The sequence below is a fragment of the Hemicordylus capensis genome, chromosome 6 (genome assembly GCF_027244095.1).
Source record: "Hemicordylus capensis ecotype Gifberg chromosome 6, rHemCap1.1.pri, whole genome shotgun sequence".
Taxonomy (NCBI): domain Eukaryota; kingdom Metazoa; phylum Chordata; class Lepidosauria; order Squamata; family Cordylidae; genus Hemicordylus; species Hemicordylus capensis.
The window spans coordinates 25057696-25076343 of record NC_069662.1 but is presented as its reverse complement, the minus strand read 5'-3'; the positions used below and the strand labels follow the sequence as shown (position 1 = coordinate 25076343).

General features: G+C 41.9%; 1 protein-coding gene across 1 annotated transcript; it reads right to left on the bottom strand.

Annotated features, from left to right (window-relative positions):
- Positions 1-20: 20 nt before the first annotated feature.
- On the bottom strand, positions 21-17719 carry LOC128330955 (extracellular calcium-sensing receptor-like). The gene is made up of 5 exons (XM_053264321.1): positions 17544-17719; positions 11224-11515; positions 9590-10423; positions 4846-4972; positions 21-919 (listed from the first exon to the last, which is right to left on the bottom strand). Exons 1-5 carry the CDS (start codon positions 17717-17719, stop codon positions 21-23), a joined length of 2328 nt encoding a protein of 775 aa, XP_053120296.1.
- Between the last annotated feature and the right edge of the window lie 929 nt (positions 17720-18648).

Below are 18648 nucleotides of genomic sequence, written 5' to 3'. Positions count from 1 at the left end.
TGTGTGTGTTTCCCACACTATCACTTTCTTCTCATTAGGTGATCTCTGATATTCAGTTCAGGCCTTAACACAATAATGTAACATTTTGGGGGAAAGATGCAAAGCAACAAACCAGCACTGGAGGCTAATATAGAGAAGACCTCCACAGTGGCCTTGTATTTCCCTTTGGAGCTCAAGTAGGTTGGAACAAATGATAACCAAACACTACAGAAGACCAACATGCTAAAAGTGATGAACTTGGCTTCATTGAAACTGTCAGGCAATTTCCTGGCAAAGAAAGCCACAGTGAGGCTGACAATCGCCAGGAAGCCCATATAGCCCAAGACACAGTAAAACATGACAGCAGAGCCCTCATCACATTCTAGTGCAATCTCTTCCATCACTGAGTGCATGTCAGCATGCAGGAAAGGGGGTGACGTTGCCAGCCACACAGTACAAATCCCTGCTTGAAGAAAGGAGCAGGAAAGAACAATGGAGTTGGCTAGTTTTTTCCCCACCCAGTTCCTCATCCTGCTTCCTGGTTTGGTGGCCACAAAAGCCAGAACCACCATCATAGTTTTTGCCAGTACACAAGAAACAGCCACTGAGAAGATGATGCTGAAAGCAGTTTGTCGGAGGAGACACGCCCTCTTCTCTGGTTGACCAATGAAGAGCAATGCAGAAAGGAAGCAGAGCAGGAGGGAGATGAGGAGAGCATAGGTGAGGCTCCGGTTGTTGGCTTTGACTATTGGAGTGTTGTGGTGTTTCATAAATATTCCTAGCACTAGAGCTGTGATACAAGCAAATAAAAGAGCAAGAGAAGCTAAAGCGATCCCTTGAGGCTCTTCATAAGACAAGAAGCTGATATGCTTGGGAATACAGAAATCCTGTTTTTTGTTTGGATAGTTTTCATCTGAGCATTTATCACAGTCATTTGTGTCTGCAAGTGAACAGATATATTAATCACATACATGAGCCATCCATCTCACCAATATGATGCACTTATTTCTCTTAAAGAAATAACATTTTCTCCCTTAAAATTAGGGGATCCATGAAGTACTAAACCGGTGAAATATGGCAGGAGATTATGAGTGAGGGCTGCCATCCATGACATAGTGGGTCTATGGAGAGGAGAGCTGGTCTTGTGGTGGCAAGCATGACTTGTCCCCATAGCTAAGCAGGGTCTGCCATGGTTGCATCTGAATGGGAGACTTGATGTGTGAGCACTGCAAGATATTCCCCTCAGGGGATGAAGCCGCTCTGGGAAGAGCAGAAGGTTTCAAGTTCCCTCCCTGGCTTCTCCAAGATAGGGCTGAGAGAGATTCCTACCTGCAACCTTGGAGAAGCCGCTGCCAGTCTGTGAAGACAATACTGAGCTAGATAGACCAATGGCCTGACTCATTATATGGCAGTTTCTTATGTTCCTATGTTGCTGCTAGGATGACTTTGCTTGCTGAGGGGTGGAGAAGCAGATGAGCACATCGTCTCAGGCATTGGTGGTGTGGATATGGCTGCTTGGCCTAGAAGAAGATCTTGCAGCTACAGTTTTAGTCTGAGTTATTTTCCAGTCATGCAGTACTCATTGAATGTAAGGAAGGAACCCAAGCTTGAGAACCTCAGTAAGCAGAAGAAGCTCAATCTTATCCCTGAAAAGGTGTCACCAGATTCTCTTTCAGTATCACCAGAACTGCCCACTACCTTTGTCTCAGTAAATATGAAATACAATGAGGTCATTCACACAATAAAAAATTGTGTTCTACTTGGGTTTGGGAGCTGTGTGCACTCCCAATTCTTGGTTGAGTGGAAGCAAGGTAGGAGGAAAACCTGGGTAGCTTATCCTCCCACCTTGCTTCCACACAAGCACTTCCACCCAGGTTCTCCTATTACTTTGCTTCCAAACAACTAAAAATTGGGAGCACACACAGCTCCAAAAACCCGGGTAGAACACCATGAGGCTATTCTCACAACCATTGAAAAGCGGGCTAAGAGAGCCCACCCAGCTTTCCAGCGGTCGTGAGAACCAACAGGCTTGAAGGCAAGCCCAGTGGCTAGCCTGGTTAATTGCCCCTCCTCTAAAACGAGGTTAGCAGAGCAAGCACTCCGCTAACCCCGTTTTCCTGATCGGGAGTCACCACAGCATGGCTCCGTGCTGCAGAGACTCATGAGGAGACCCCCGACCAGGAGGCAACAACAAGCCTCCCAGTATCGGGGTCTCCCCAGAATGTCCCACACACTCGCATGGGGTGTTCTGGGACTTCTGGGGACCAGGCACACACACACCCCAAACCCCACCGCCCCTACCAGCTCCATGACAGAGCCAGTAATCATGTGAGCGGCTGATCTGGCTGCCCAGGGAGGGCGGAGGGCTCATGTGCAGAGAGAGCAAGCGACGCTCTCCCTGCCAAACCCTCCTCAGCTCTCCACACTGCTCATGTGGAGAGCCTCAGTTTTGATTGTGTGAATGACCTCATTGTATAAATGTATGTGGAACCAAATAAGACAGTAGGGAAAGCAGACAGGGAAAATAAATCAGTGCTTCTAAGGGAGGAAAGAGCTACCAGCAAGAGAATCAGTGCAGCACCACAGAGACAAGGTCAGTTTGGACATAACTGGCACTTGTTCTATTTATGGGGGGAGGATCATGGGCATGACATTAGGTAAGAGTCAGGGAAGAATAATGTGAAACCAAGCATTTTATTTAGTAAGTGTGCTTGAAGCCCCATTAATTTCTCTGACTGTACCTCTCTCCCAAACACATGGGGAGCAGCATCAATATGCACATCTTCTGCCATGCTGAATGCTGTTTTACCTCCACTCAGTCACACAGGGAGCGGTTCTTCTGAATTGCTACTCAAAGCACAGATGAAATACTACCAGGAGATTTTAAGAAACCACACACCCCTCATCAGACAGTGGTAAGATAATACAGAGGATGGTGAGAGGGGTGGGCACCCATGCTCCTCCCCAACATCTTTGAGGCAGCTGGCAGGCATATGGTCTAAACCAGCTGTGTGTGTGGGGGGACACTGAGGGTTGGTGCACACATAACTATGGCAAGTAGGGAAGAACCTCCAGTTTGCAGCAAGTGTGTACTCCTGCTGTTTCCACCCCTTCTGCATCATGAGGCAATGTCAGGTTGATAATGTTGGGTGCCCTCCTCTATCTGATATTTGCATAACATTCATACTCAACTTTCGAAGCTGGGTGGAGAATGTCAGGTAAAGGAGAGTACCCAACTTTGTCAACCCGACATTGGTGGGTTATCATTAGCGTGAGTGTGTGCTCACTGGGAACTGGTGGTTGCTCCATACTTACTTGCCACCATTATGTGTGAATCATCCAGAGAACAGATTTTCAAGCATAGTTACTTGATAAACAGCTTTGTTTCACATTTCTCTAGTCCAATTCTTATCTAATTTCAAAAGACCAGTTGGAACATATCTATTTTCAGAACACTAGTTGAAACATACTGAGGTCGTGCACAGGACGCAAATCTCTGATGGCTAGGGAGGGCTGGGGGCGGGGGTGGGAGGCAGGAGTCTTTGTGCCTCCATAACATGAGCAGACGGTTGCTAGAACTCCACCATGCCACAAACCCATATGACTGATATGGCAGAGCTTACAGCACTGGGGATCTGGAGGAGGATGTCTTCCAGTATCCCACAATGCATTGTGCTGGAAACTGAGAGGCTGCCCATGGAAATGCTGCAGCTCCCGGCTTCCTGGCTGCTCTTTAAGCAGCACTCTGTGGTTTTGAAGAAGCCAGGCTGCCGGGCGGTGTCACAAACAGCCCAGACCGCACACACGATCAGGGCTGCCAAGGTAAGATGGGCTTTGCCCCTTTAGGTAAAAGGTTAGATTAACTAATAGGGTAACACTGCACTTGAGCAACAGGGTAGGAGCGGGTCCTGAGGCTCTATATGAGCCTCGCTACCCAGGTTTTCACACTCCTGCCCTGCCGCAGCTGGTTGTGAGAACAGCCTCACTTTTTTATTTTTATCTGAATATGTATATCAAGAACAAGTCCAAATGACAACTCACAAACATATTGGGTGCCAGAAGTGGGATTATTCTTTTCAAAGTAAGCAATATTCTAATAATCTTGTGGTCCATGGAGGAAGTGGAATGCTTTTATGTCCATCTGAAAAGAGTGTGTCCCATCCTCCTAACAGTACTGTATGTTTAGGGTTTTTCTCTCTACAACAGCTTCCTATTTGGCCCATTGCTCCTGATACTTCCCATCATATATCAAATCTTGAGAAAATAAGGTAGACTTATGCCAGGCCTGCTCAACTTTGTCCCTCTTCCAGATGTTGGCCTGTACAACTCCCATAATCCCTAAAACCAGCCACCACTACTACTACAATGACGACGACAACGAATATTTAGATACTGCTCTTCAACAAAATTCTCAAAGCATTTTATGTAGAAAAATAAATAATACATAAATAAGATGGTCTCCTGTCCCCAAAGGGCTCAAAATCTAAAAAGAAACATAAGGCCACTGGACACCAGCCACTGGATGGATGCCGTGCTGGGGTTAGATAGGGCCAGTTGCTCTCCCCCTGCTAAATATAAGATAAATCACCACTCTTAAAATATGTCTCTTTGCTCATTTAGCAGGGGTTTGGGATTACTGTGGCTTGGGATTATACAATACAGCACAACAAATATTTACATACTGCTTTTCAATGAAAGTTTCCCAAGTGGTTTATATAGATATTATGGGAGCTGCAGTTCTAGTCCAAAAAGAGCTGGGGTGGAGGGTGAAAAGTTGAGCAGGCCTGACCTATGCCTTATTTAGTGTAAACACTTCTCTGAATTGCAGCCACTCAACTGGAAGACTCAGGACAATATACTGCTTACCTTGATTGCTTGAAATGTGCCCTTCTGGACATGGGATGCAATCGTAGCAACAAAATGGCTCCCCTTCCTTCACTTTCTTGCTGGAACCAGGATAACAACTCTCACTGCATACCGAAAGAGGCTGTGCCTAGTCCATTAATATAATAGAATAACATCATCTTTAAAATAATAAGCTAGGAATTAATAAAATTCTGAGAGCTTTTCATATGTTACTGGAGGGGTTACTGGAAGGGAGCCCTTATTCTATGGCTACATTATATAGCCTCATTCTTCATTTTCAACTCATGTTGAAAATGCTAGAACCATGTGGGTTGTGTCAAACTTATGCATCCTTTGCCCAGGATTGTCATCTATTTAGAAATGTAGAGCTATAATTGGATAGGAATTTCAAACCCTAAAAGGCCAGGGACCAGGTTACCTGAGAGAGTGCCTTGCCCCATATGTCCTGACTCGGGTCTTAAGATCTTCTTTGGAGGCCCTGCTCCAAGTGCCCCTGCCAAACAAGGTGAGGAGGGTGGCTAATAGGGAGAGGGCCTTTTGGTGGTTGAACCCCATTCATGGAACAGCCTCCCCTGTAAGGTTTGCCTGGCATCATCACATTGTTTTTTTAGACACCACGTAAAGACCTTTCTATTCACTCAGGCATTTTACATTTGATTTTTAAATTTGATCTTTAAAACTGACATTAAGACATTTTTAAATTGCTTTCTACTGAATTGGGGGTTGGTTTTTCTTTTTCTTTTGGTGTGTTGTGATTTCATGTGTTTTAAGTCAATTTTTTAATGCTGTGTTGTGAGCCGCCCAAAGAACAATTTGTTATGGAGTGGCTAACAAATAAAGTTTATTATTTTTATTAAGTATTATTATTATTATTTCTTGTTTACACAGCCAGACAGGTGTTATTGACTGGTTTGTTTTATCCAGACATCGAGTCCTTCCCAAGGACCTGGGATGGCTGAATTTTATTGTCAGTGTTGTTGCTGTTGTTATAGATATTGTCGCAGAATATAGGCTGTTCCCAGTAAAGCTGCTTTTTGTAATTGGCTGATGGTGATTTCTGTGGCCCCTATGGTGTTGAGGTGCTCTTCAAGGTCTTTTGGAACTGCACCCAGGGTGCCAATGACCATTGGGATTATTTTGGTCTTTTTCTGCCACAGCCTTTCCATTTCAATTTGTAGATCTTTGTATTTTGTGATTTTTTTCTATTTCTTTTTTTTCTATTCTGCTATCCCCTGGTATTGCTATGTCGATTATTTTGACTTGTTTTGATTTCTTCTCGACTACAGTTATATCTGGTGTATTGTGTGGCAGATGTTTGTCTGTTTGTAGTCGGAAGTCCCATAATATTTTTACATCTTCATTTTCTTCAACTTTTTCAATTTTATGGTCCCACCAATGTTTGGCTACAGGTAGCTTGTATTTTTTGCAGATGTTCCAGTGTATCATCCCTGCTACCTTGTCATGCCTTTGTTTGTAGTCAGTCTGTGTGATCTTTTTACAACAGCTGATTAGGTGGTCCACGGTTTCATCTGCTTCTTTACAAAGGAGGCACTTGCTGTTTGTTGTGGATTTTTTGACTTTTGCTCTTATTGCATTTGTTCTTAGTGCCTGTTCTTGTGCAGCCAGTATTAAACCCTCTGTTCCTTTCTTCAAGTTGCCATTCTTAAGCCATTGCCAGGTCTTGGTGATGTCTGATTTTCTACTTATATTGTGCAAATATTGAACATGCAGGGGCTCATTTCTCCATTTTTCTTTTGACTTATTCTTTCTTGTAGGCCTGCTTTGTTTCATTAGTATTGAATAGTTTCGCATTATTGACCATTTTAAGTGCATCTTCCTCACTGTCCTTGATATATTCTTCAAGGCCTCTTTTCTCCTCCTCTGCTGTTTGATGGACTTGCAGCATTCCTCTTCCACCTGAGCTGCGAGGGAGGTATAGCTTATCTACATCACTGTGGGGGTGTAGAGCATGACTGATGGTCATGATTTTCCTGGTCTTACGATCTAGCGTCCCTAGTTCTGCCTGGGTCCAGTTTATTATTCCTGCAGTGTATCTGATAACAGGTATAGCCCAGGTGTTTATGGCTTGTATGGTGTTCCCGCCATTGAGTTTGGACTTTAGGATTTTTCTAACTCTCCTGATGTATTCACTTCCCATTTTTCTTTTAACTTCAGTGTGTGCAATGTTATCTGCCTGGAGAATGCCCAAGTATTTGTAATGTTCTTTCTCTTCCAGGTTCTTGATGTTGCTTCCATTGGGCAGTTCTATTCCTTCTTTTTTTTCTTTTTTCTTTTTTTTTGGTTATTTTTCCTCTGTTCATTATTAAAGCAGCACACTTGTCGAGTCCAAACTCCATTGCTATATCGCTACTGATATTATTATTATTATTAACAATAATTTTTGGAACCAGTAGCAAATTTTGTCATCTTCTGTGCTATGAAATATGCTAAGAATGCATTGTCAGCTCATGGAAACAATGATACACTGCACTGAATAATATGTTAAATAAATAAATAAATTAGATCACACAGCAAAATATATTTGAGTGTCCTTAGAGGATGTTTTAATGCCTGAGTGAAATGGAGCACCTAAATAGTTCCAGGCTTTCCATTGCTACTAGAGCTGTGCAAGATAAATCCATGAAGCAAATGACTCCCACATATTGGAGTAAAAATGAACATTTACTGAGTTGCTGGAGGTGTAAGTGCTACGTGGGATTTGTATTTTATTTCATGTCAATGTTCAGCATTCTGACTAACAGAGCACACAGGTTATGAGGGACTGCAGGGACATGACAGGGACTGGGGTGCAATTCTCCTGGTTCCTCTCTATATGTGTGCTGTTGTGCAAATGTCCCCATTCTGTTCATGCTCCAGAAGCACTCTGGAAGAGAGAAAATACAGCTCTGAGGGTCAAAGTGATGTTTTCTCTCTTTTAGGGTGCTTTCAAAGCATGGGCAGAGCAGGGTCATTTCACTCACTGGCACAACAGTACTCAAATAGAAGGGCTTGTGGGGTTGTGCCAGAGCTGCTGTTGCATCCCCATAGTCGCTTATTATCCATGCACTTCATTAGGATATCTGCCACTATTGGAATTTTCACTTTTGTGTCAACTTTTTAGACAGGCTATTTCAACCTGTTTCTGTTGTTAAAACCAAAACTCCGTATTTTATCAAGACTGAGCACCACAGAATGGAATTAACTCTGCATATCAGGATGAGATTTGGTGAACTCTCAAAATGTGGACCCTGAAATCCTGACAATTAGATCCTACCTCACTGAACCATAATCTTAAGGAAGATTCCCAAAACCGCCAACAGTTGGATCCTACCTTTCCAAACCAGCTGTGCCACATTATGGAATCTTCACTGATGGTAAATGCTTGGTCTAGAGGAACCTGGGGATCCACCCTCCCAACTTTCACTCTATGAAAGGATTGGTTTGAAGAAATCACCCAGTTGGTAATATCAAATCCAGCTACTAACTGTCCATTCTGGTCAAAGAATTCTGGAACAAACCTTGTTCCCTGCACTGTTGTTAAATGAGACACCTCTCAGAAAGTGATGGAGCTAGATAGAAAAACAAACAAACAAACAAACAAACAAGAGCTAAGGAAAGCTTTATGAGTGTGTGCGTGTCTTCTGCAAAGATTCTCTAATGATTCCTGTATATGAAAATATGTTTACAATACTTTATTTTTCTACTTTTACTTTCAAGCATAAAGAGAGAGCAAAGGGATTCCACTCAAAATTCACAAGTGCCATAACAGGGCTGAAATACATGTGATATTTGAGGTCTATAACCAGAGCTCCTAACGTAGACTAGTCACTTCAGAGCAATGTTTCTACAAACGGTAACAATTATTCAACTTTTTTTTCATCCTCCATTATTCTGAGGGTTGGAACCAAAATTTCAGGTTTCTTTCAAGGAGAAACTGGAACTTGAAGAGAATTTCAGAGTTCCTCCCAAGGAAGACCATCTGACCATTTTCTCACACATCAAAATTGTTGGAAAATCAGGGTCAGAGAAGGCTGCCAATGTGCAACACCATTGTTGATTTATGCTCTGAGTGACATGAACTTTGAAAATCACACACAACTAGATAATAAGCCAGTCTGGACGATCATCCGCCAGCACACAGGGTGGTTATGCACACCCCAACGTCTCAGTGCACTGTCAGGGGAGTCCTTTAATTGCACAAAACAGATGTTCATCTGAATCATCTCTCTACACACATGTGCTGGGAAGTGTTCATCTGAACTGGCTGGCCCCCGCTCCCCCCAGCACCCGCTGGCTTTGTAATGGAGCCAGCAGTCGTCTGGGCAACTGGTTCAGTCATCCGGAGCAGACTGCTGGGTCATCTGTGGGGAGAGCGGGCTAAGCCCGCTCTCCCCACTAACCCACTCCAAGTGGCTCCCACTGATTGTGGGAACTGCCTCAAAGTCTGTGTTCTCACTGGGTTTGAGAGCTGTATGTGCTCCCAATTTTCGGTTGTGCGGAAACAAGATTAGAGGAAAACCTGGGTAGAAGTGTTTGTGTGGAAGCAAAGTAGGAGGAAACCGCAAGTATCTTTGCCTCCTACTTTGCTTGCACACAATCACTTCTACCCAGGTTTTCCTCTATCCTTGCTTCCACACAACTGAAAATTGGGAGCATACAAAGCTCCTAAACCTGGGTAGAATACAGTTCTTGATTGTGTGAATGATCATTGCATCAATTTGAAAGATAATTTACATACACTTACATTTAGATGGTAGTCAGCCACTGTTGCTCTGTCTTTCAAAATAGATAAGGACATGGCATGTAAAGCATGGGCCAGAGCATAGACAGCATTGTAAAGGCTATAGCTGTGGCCAGTCATCTCCATTTCAAAAATGGGTCCAGGAAGGCTCTCTAACTTCTCTTCCCCGGTGCAAATATCCCCATGAATTTTGTCCACAGTTGGATTCAGGAAAACACAATCAAATGCATGTTGCCAGAAGTCCCTGAGAAAACCATCTCCTTGTGTGATGGTTGGGTTTCTGCTCTCAGCAAACTGCTGAAATCCAGGTTGATGGCTGGAATGAATGCTGAAGGATAAAGTTCCATGGAACATTTCTGAATCCCAAGTTCTTTGAAAGAAATATGCTGTGAACTCCAACTGGGCTGTCATTATCCACACTTTACCCTTTGGTTTATTTATCTCATGTTCTCGTTTTGACAGATATGGAAGCCATCTCAATAACATCATGGAATACGAGTCTCCAAAGACAATACAAACATTGGCTTTGCTGACCATGATTGTATCATGTATTTTCGCTCCATCTTGTATCATGTCCAGATATTCAGTGACAACAGTTATTGTGGGGTTCCTCTCTATGAAGGCGACACAGATGCCATTCTGGGCAAACAATGGAAACACAGTTTGCATAAATCGTTCCTCATTATCATCCATAGTGAGGACCCCAATCCACATCCATCTGAAGTACAGAAGCAAAGAGAGAATTCCTGCAGACTGAAGAGCTTCATCAGGCACCATCTGGTAGAAGAAAAGGCCTGGAGCTTTATCATTCATCACTGGAGCAGACCCATAGATGACCTTAAGGCAGATGTGAAGTGGAGTGAAATGTTGTTGTTTTTTAAGCAACCACATTGTCCTGAGAGTTATTGTATCAAAATGCAACAGACAGGGCCAATTTTTAATTAATCTGGTGTCAACTGTCATGCAAATACACATGGGTAGCATTCCAATAAAAATCACAATTCACTTTATAGAGTATAGTTCCTTCTTACAGACATTCCTGGATAGCAGGGACAAAGCCATCCAGAAGCAGCCTCTCTGGGAATTTATGAATCTGTTCTTCAGTGTGACCAATATGTTCTCAAAGAGAACAAAAATCTTTCTGCACATTTGAAACACTATGTCTGTTTCTTGTTCCTATGCAAGTGCTGATGTGCTCTCAGTTCTTACTTCCATGACTATTCAAATGAAGTGACCGGGGTCACCTTTTCCCTTCATTTAATAGTGAACTATACAGTGTTTTTCTTGATGTGTGTATATGACAGGTCTGCTCAACTTAGGCTCCCCTGCTCTTTTTGGACTACAACTCCCATAATCCCCAGCCACAGTGGCCAATAACCAGGGATTATGGAGGTGGTAGGTCAACATTTGCAGGGGGGCTGAAGTTGAATAGCCTTGATATAAGACATTGACAAAAAAAATACAACTTTCAGATAATTGTTTGCAATACACCCATTTCTGTCTACAGATCAAAAAAAGAAATTTGGAAAGACAAAGTGTGGAGGAAGTTTTTAATTCACACATCCCATGCACACAGTTTTTAATTCACACACACACACACACACACACACACACACACACACACACACACACCCTACCTGTGGAATGCTATAGATATCCAAAATAGTTGCCATGTGACGGGAGATGTCAGAGTCCAGTCCTCCAATTACAGCCATCAGTCTATTCTTGATGTCACATTTGTAGTTGGGGACAAATTTCTCAGGTGTGGAAATGAGTAGCATTGTGGCATGATAGGACCGCTTTGCATCAAAATAGCTGTCATAGATATGGAAGCCCAAGGTGGCATTGGGTAAGAGCTGAGGGTTTTGATTGATCTCTTTAACTGCAAATGCGAAAGCCAGGATGTGTTGGTAATTCTTAGGCACTACACTAGAATAAAAATTGCACTGTATCAGGAGGTTATTCCACACATGAAACTGATAATCACTGTGTTCCGCTTCTTGATGATGGTGGTGATGATGATCACTTATTCTGGTATTTATATTTCCTTTTTTCTGAAGCAATCATTAGCACAGTTTAATGTACACAAAGATTAGACAATGCAACATTATGATGATGCTTCTTCTGAAGAACACAAAATTTCCTATATGTTTCTCAGTGAAGTGCTTGATTAGATCAAGTTCTGTACATGAGTTTTACTAGAAGCAGAGTTCTACAATAAAATTAAATCAAACGCAGCAAGTAGGAATAAATCCAATTTAATATGAGCATGGAGGAATGTACTGTAAGAAGGTGGTTGCGATAGCTCTGATAAACTGCAACAATCCACAGATTCATATAAAATAATTTGCTACATTTGAAGCCCCAAAACATGGGCATTCCAGAAGGAACAGTGATGCAGACCTATTTTCAAAAAGGAGTGTTGATAATACTGGAAACATTTCAGAAATCATTTTTAAAACTAATCATTTTAAAAGTATGTTGCAGTGTTAAATGATGAACCTGATAATATTGACATGGATTAGATAGCACAAGTCCTTCAGTGGGTAATGTGCATGTGGGTGGGGCTGTAGCTCAATGGTGGGGCATCTACTTTGCATGCAGAAGGTCCCAAGTTCAATCCTTGACATCTCCAGGTAGGGCTGGGGAAGACACTGTCAGCCAGTGTAGACAATGCTGAGAGAGATGAACCAATGGCCTGTCTTGGAATAAGGCAGCTTTTTATGTTCCTATGAATCTGGAATGGGATATAATTGGAGCAGAATCCTAACCAAGGCAGAACACATGCTTATGATGCAGATCCTAGGTCAAGTCCATTGTATCACCTGTTAACAAGATCACAGAAGCAAACTAGACATGGCAGATTAGGCATGTGTATGTTATTCACACCTATTCCTCTTCACATATATTGCAGTGGTGGTGGTGGCTCTACATTAAAAGAAGCATGGTGGGGAAGAAGACCATAATAAGAAATTATTCAGAAATCCAAGGTCAAAAGAATGTTTAAATAAAAAGAATATTTTACATAGGAAGCTGCCATCTATCAAGTCAGAACATTGGTCCATCTAGCTCAGTATTGTCTACACAGATTGGCAGAGGCTTTTCCAAGGTTACAGGCAGAAGTCTCTCTCAGCTCTGTTATGCACCAATTGGCCCAGCCTAAGTCTGTATCAGACACTGAAAGGCTTAAACCCAAGGTGGCTATACCTGTTCACAAAGCAAGAAACTCCTTGAATTCTGAACTCTGGGTGAGTTTGCTGGGCTCTGTGAGGTGACAGTCAAAGGGGATTTGTCTGTAGTTATGCTTGACTGCTTACACCTCTTTCTAAGCATATACTTTTTATTATGTCTGTTCTGTAAGGTTTTGTGGACAACCCTTTAACATGACAGTTCTTCAAGTCTATGCCCCAACGACTGAAGCAGAAGAAGAGGAGGTGGATGAGTTTTATGCTCAAGTTCAGTCTGAAATTGACAGAACATGCAAGAAAGATGTGATGCTGGTGGTTGGAGACTGGAGTGCCAAAGTTGGAAAAGGGAAGGAGGAAAACGCAGTCGTACTATATGGCCTAGGAAACAGAAATGAATCAGGAGAATGACTTATTAGTTTCTGTCAAGCCAATAAGCTCTTCATTGCTAACATATTCTTCAAACAACCAAAGTGGGCCTATACACATGGTCATCACTAGATGGAGTACACAGAAATCAAATTGATTACATTATTGGTGCAAGGAGGTAGAAGAGCTCAGTTATAACAGCAAAGATGTGGCCAATTGTAGAACAGATCACGAACTGCTCATGTGCACGTTCCAAGTCAAGCTAAAGCAGAAGAACAAAGCTATCCAGCTTCCACGATATGATCTTGAGAATGTAACCACCAATTTCAAGGAAAACATCATGAACCGCTTTGACGTTCTGAACCTCATTGATAGGGAACCAGAGGAATTATGGAATGAAATCAAAGATGTTGTTAAGGGTGAATGTGAAAAAAGACTGCCAAAGACCAAGGAACAGAAGAAAGCAAAATGGATGTCAGAACAGACAGTGGAAATTGCCAAGTGTTGGAAATTCTCTGTGGTGAGAGAATCCCTTTCTCATTATAGCAGAGTGCACAAAGGCACAACACAGCGGAAATTTAGTTAGGCATACGTGTATGCTGAAAGTAAAGTAACTTGGAGCCAATTCATCGTTTCAAATCAATATAAAAGGCATTTATTAAGGAACTCCATTCTAGATAGGAAAGTGAGGAGTTAGGATCTCTAATCTATCTATCTAGCTGGATGCAGATGGGTTCTGCATCCTCTCTGCACATATGGTGCAGGGAGAGAGGCTTGCCATGTTGCAAGGTAGGAGGCCAGGTAAGGAAAAGAGAGAGGAAGGAGGAAGTTGAATCCCTAAGAGTAGCAATCTACATTTCAAAGGGATAGCATCAGAGCAGTGGAGAAGGGATGACCAATGTCTTGACTCTCTATCCCTCTGACTTACTAGTCTGTCCTCCACTGTCTGAGGCAAAGAGACAGCGCAAAGTCCTTTAATTCTGAACATCATTGATAGGGAACCAGAGGAATTATGGAATGAAATCAAAGATGTTGTTAAGGATGAATGTGAAAAAAGACTGCCAAAGACCAAGAAACAGAAGAAAGCAAAATGGATGTCAGAACAGACAGTGGAAATTGCCAAGAAGAGGAGAGAAGCAAAAGTCAAGAAAGATAAAGACCTCAGGAAGGAACTTAATAGGGATTTTCAGAAAGCTGTTAGAAGAGACAAAGAGCCTTCCTACAATGACATCTGTGAAGACCTAGAGGATGGAACTAGACACGGAAAACCAAGTAAAGTTTTCCAAAAGATCTCTGAACCCAGAGGGAGGTTCCAATCATGGTGTAGTGGTTAGAGTGCTGGACTAGGACCGGGGAGACCCGAGTTCAAATACCCATTCAGCCATGATGCTTGCTGGGTGACTCTGGGCCAATCACTTCTCTCTCAGCCTAACCTTCTTCACAAGGATGTTGTGAGGAGAAACTTAAGTATGTAGCACACCGCTCTGGGCTCCTTGCAGGAAGAGCAGGATATAAAAATGTAAAAAAATAAGTCCTGTATGTAGCACACCGCTCTGGGCTCCTTGCAGGAAGAGCAGGATATAAAAATGTAAAAAAATAAAAATAAAATAAAGGACTGATTCAGAGAAGATCAAACAGAGATGGAAGGAGTATACTGAAAATCTGTACAGCAGGGAAATCAACATCCAAGATACTCTAGAAGATATTCCTTACTTGCAAGAACCTCTAGTACGGGAAGATGACATTAGATCAGCACTCCGGTCATTACCAAGTTGGAAGGCTACAGGAATTGATGAAATAGCTGCAGAAATATGGCAAACAACAGAAGAAAAATCAGTCAAGGCTCTAACCAAACTTTTCTAGCAAATTTTTAGAATATCACAGTAGCCAATAGATTGGAAGAGATCAGTCTACATACCCACACCAAAGAAAGCAGACTTAACAGATTGTGCGAACCATTGCACAATATCCTTCATTTCTGGCCCTATCCACCCCAGCACAGTACCTCCAGTGACTGTTGCTGGTGTCTATCTTATGTTTCTTTTTAGACAGGGATCCATCTTATTTATATATTATTTCTCTGTGTAAGCCACCCTGAGCCATTTTCGGAAGGGCGGTATAGAAATCAAATTAATAATAATAATATAAGAATAATTTCACATGCTAGCAAAATAATGCTCAGGATCATCCAATGCAGATCTGAGCCCTATGTGGGAAGGGAAATGCTGGATGTTCATGCTGGTTTCAGAAAAGGCCGAGGAACAAGAGACATCATTGCTGATGCACTCTGGATAATTGAGAATGCCAAAGAATATCAAAGAGAAGTCAATATGTACTTTATTGGCTACAGAAAAGCCTTCAATTGCATCAACCATGTCAAGTTGTGGAATATCCTTAGGAAAATGGGCATCCCAGAACATCTCATTGTTCTAATGAGAAACCTATACACAGGACAGAAAGCACAGTCCAGACAGAAAATGGTGAAACAGATTGGTTCCACATTGGCAAAAGAGTAAGACAAGGCTGTATACTTTCTCCTTCTTTATTCAACTTATATGCTGAACATATACTTAGAGAAGCTGGATGGGAAGAAGATGGGCATGGTTTTAAAGTAGGAGGAAGAAACACCAATAACCTGCACTACGCTGATGACACCAATCTGATAGCTGAGAATGCAGATGGTCTGCAAGCTCTAGTAATGAAAGTAGAAGGAGCACAGTGAAAAAATGGGACGACGACTACATGTAAAGACGACTAAACTGATGACAGCAGGTACAGCAACCAGCCTCAGAATTGATAATGAAGACATTGAAGTGGTGGATAGCTTCTGCCCTTTAGGATCAACCATCACCAGTAAAGGATCCAACAGTCAAGAAATATGCTGCAGACTAGCACTTGGTAGGGTTGCAATGAAAGCCTTGGAAAGGATATTTAGATGCCATGACATGTCTATACCTACAAACATTAGGATTGTTCGGAAAACGGGTTTTCCTGTGACACTCTATGGATGCAAAAGCTGGACTTTGAAGAAGCAAGATAGAAAAAGCATTGATGCTTTTGAACTTTGGTGCTGGAAAAGACCTTTGAGGATACCATGGACAGCTGGGAAAACAAAGAAATGGATCATAGAACAAATCAATCCAGAATTTTCACTCGAGGCACACATGACCAGGCTCAAACTATCATTCTTTGGACACATTATGCAAAAACCCCGCTCCCTTGAGAAGTCCATAATGTTGGGAAAAACATTCTGTGCCTGTGCTTCTTCACGTCTTCTGTCAGAAACTGCCGTATCTCGCAAAGGAACCAGAGAGCACTTAGAGGGTAGTGTGTTCGACTCCTTTGATTCTGGTGTAGCTCCAGAGCTTACACGAATTCCAAGGTGAAGAAGACCTAGGACTTTGTGAATTGGGCAGGTCCTTGGTGTTGCTCTGCTGGGATCTTAATTTTATGACACTGGAATGGGACAGGTCTCTGCTTCATCAGATTTCTTAAATTGACCCTTGTGATATTGGGCAGGTATCCAGAATTGGGCATCTTAAATTAGATCTGACAGAAACTGGGCATGGCAACAGCTTTTAGGTTGGAAGCTTTAACATTGGTTATGGAAAGACCAACTTGGTGAACCACTGACATCAAGTGGCATAACAGAATTTTGCACACAATTTATTTCTGTTAAGAGTGTAATGAACAAGGTCTTCTGAGTCCGATCCCTGGGGGACATAACAATGCTAGGGATGAAACTTGGAACCTTCTGAATACAAGCATGCAGATGCTCTTCTTCCCAGAGCAGCCCCATCCCCTGAGGGGAATATCATAAAGTTCTCACATGCATGAATTTCCCATTCAAATGCAAACCAGGACAGACCCTGCTTAGCACAGACAATTTATGCTTGAGCAAATGTAGATTTCATGACAAGGAACAGAGTTCATTTATCCCTTTTTTGGAATGCAAAATATGACCCCACAGAAGTGACAAGGGAATAATTAAACTAAATGGTCCAACTATGACTAAGAATGTGTGAACACATGTACACTGATATTAGTATGAAAGCCTGCTGAAAGAGAGAGGGGCATGCACGGAGACTGACAGGGAAGCTTAGGATGAGGCAGAACAACAGACAAACTTGGTGTAACCCAGACATTGGAAGAAGAAAATATAATAGGATGTCAAGGAAAATGTTGCCAAAAAACCCCCCAAAGTAATGTGTTAGAGCCTCAGTGCATACTAAGTAGCTTTATCTCTAGCACAGAAGGAAAAAAAGGTTATTTTATGGAAAATCCCCTTAATTGTTTGAACCTGCTCTACAGCTTTATCCAATAAGCTACAGGTCCTAAGACTGGACTCTCCATTAACCAAAAACAAAAATGGAAATCTATACATATTAAAAATAATGCCTTACATAAGCTCTTCGAACAATGTCTGTGGTGGTTCTTCCATGAAGGCCATAGAATTGGAGATGATACCAGTCCAAGAAACTATCCCACCAAGAAGGAGGTCTCCTGACTGATGGTACTGGTGAAGTGGAGGGTTTGGATCATTTACTCGGCATTTAGCAATGTCAGCTTTGCATACCATGTGAGGAAGCAGTACCAAAAGCAATACTACCACTACCATCACCCTGAGAACAATGTATATCTTCCTTTTATAAACACACTAGTAGGTAAGGCCCATCGTTGATCAGGCAAAGTCATTTTATATAGATTACACTTACAGGAAAGTTCAAGAAATTAAATATATGTCATAAAATCTTCAATTAATGTGCTTGCAAAAGGGAAGTAATAGAACAGTTTGAAAGCTGTAGGATTTCAACCTCAAACATTCATTTCATTGAATAATAACCATAAATGGTAAATTTAAGTCATAGTAAATTTGAAACTGAGAAAGATATGCTTTTCTTCGGCATGATGTCATTTTGGAATTATTGATCTGATTATTAAGTGTTAAAAAATCTCTTGAGAACAATAACAGTTAAAATATGATTACATTCAGAATTTCTTCTTTAAAATACACCAGAAAAATTAAACCTTTCCCTGAGCATATTCCAGAGTAAAAAGTAATGCATTCAGCTAACTTCAGTGGCAGGGTTGGTAATGCAAAATTTGGTATCTGTCGGTCATCAGGGAGTATGGCTTTATATAGCAATAGCAATAGCAATAGCACTTACATTTATATACCGCTTTATAGCCTGAGCTCTCTAAGCGGTTTACAATGATTTAGCATATTGCCCCCAACATTCTGGGTACTCATTTTACCGACCTCGGAAGGATGGAAGGCTGAGTCAACCTTATATAGCACAAACATATTCTTCAAAATATATAACAAATTCCATGATTAAAATGTTCTGTGCACTGATAAGAAGGTAACCTGCAGTATAAGATGTAGGCTAGACTGCTACCAGTGTGGGAAGGTGGTAGTGAAGAGACCTGGTAACAAACAGATTGATTAATATAATTTATTGAGATAAATTTAATAAGAATTTCATGTTCACTGAGTCAGCTACAAGA

Bases quoted from the DNA above. Each gene is read 5' to 3' on its own strand.
- LOC128330955 (XM_053264321.1), bottom strand. From the start codon at position 17,719: ATGGTATGCAAAGCTGACATTGCTAAATGCCGAGTAAATGATCCAAAC. The intron at 11,516-17,543 runs GTAAGGCATTAT...TTTTTATTCTAG, and splicing joins ACATTGTTCGAAGAGCTTAT to TGTAGTGCCTAAGAATTACC. The intron at 10,424-11,223 runs GTAGGGTGTGTG...ATCTGCCTTAAG, and splicing joins ATATCTATAGCATTCCACAG to GTCATCTATGGGTCTGCTCC.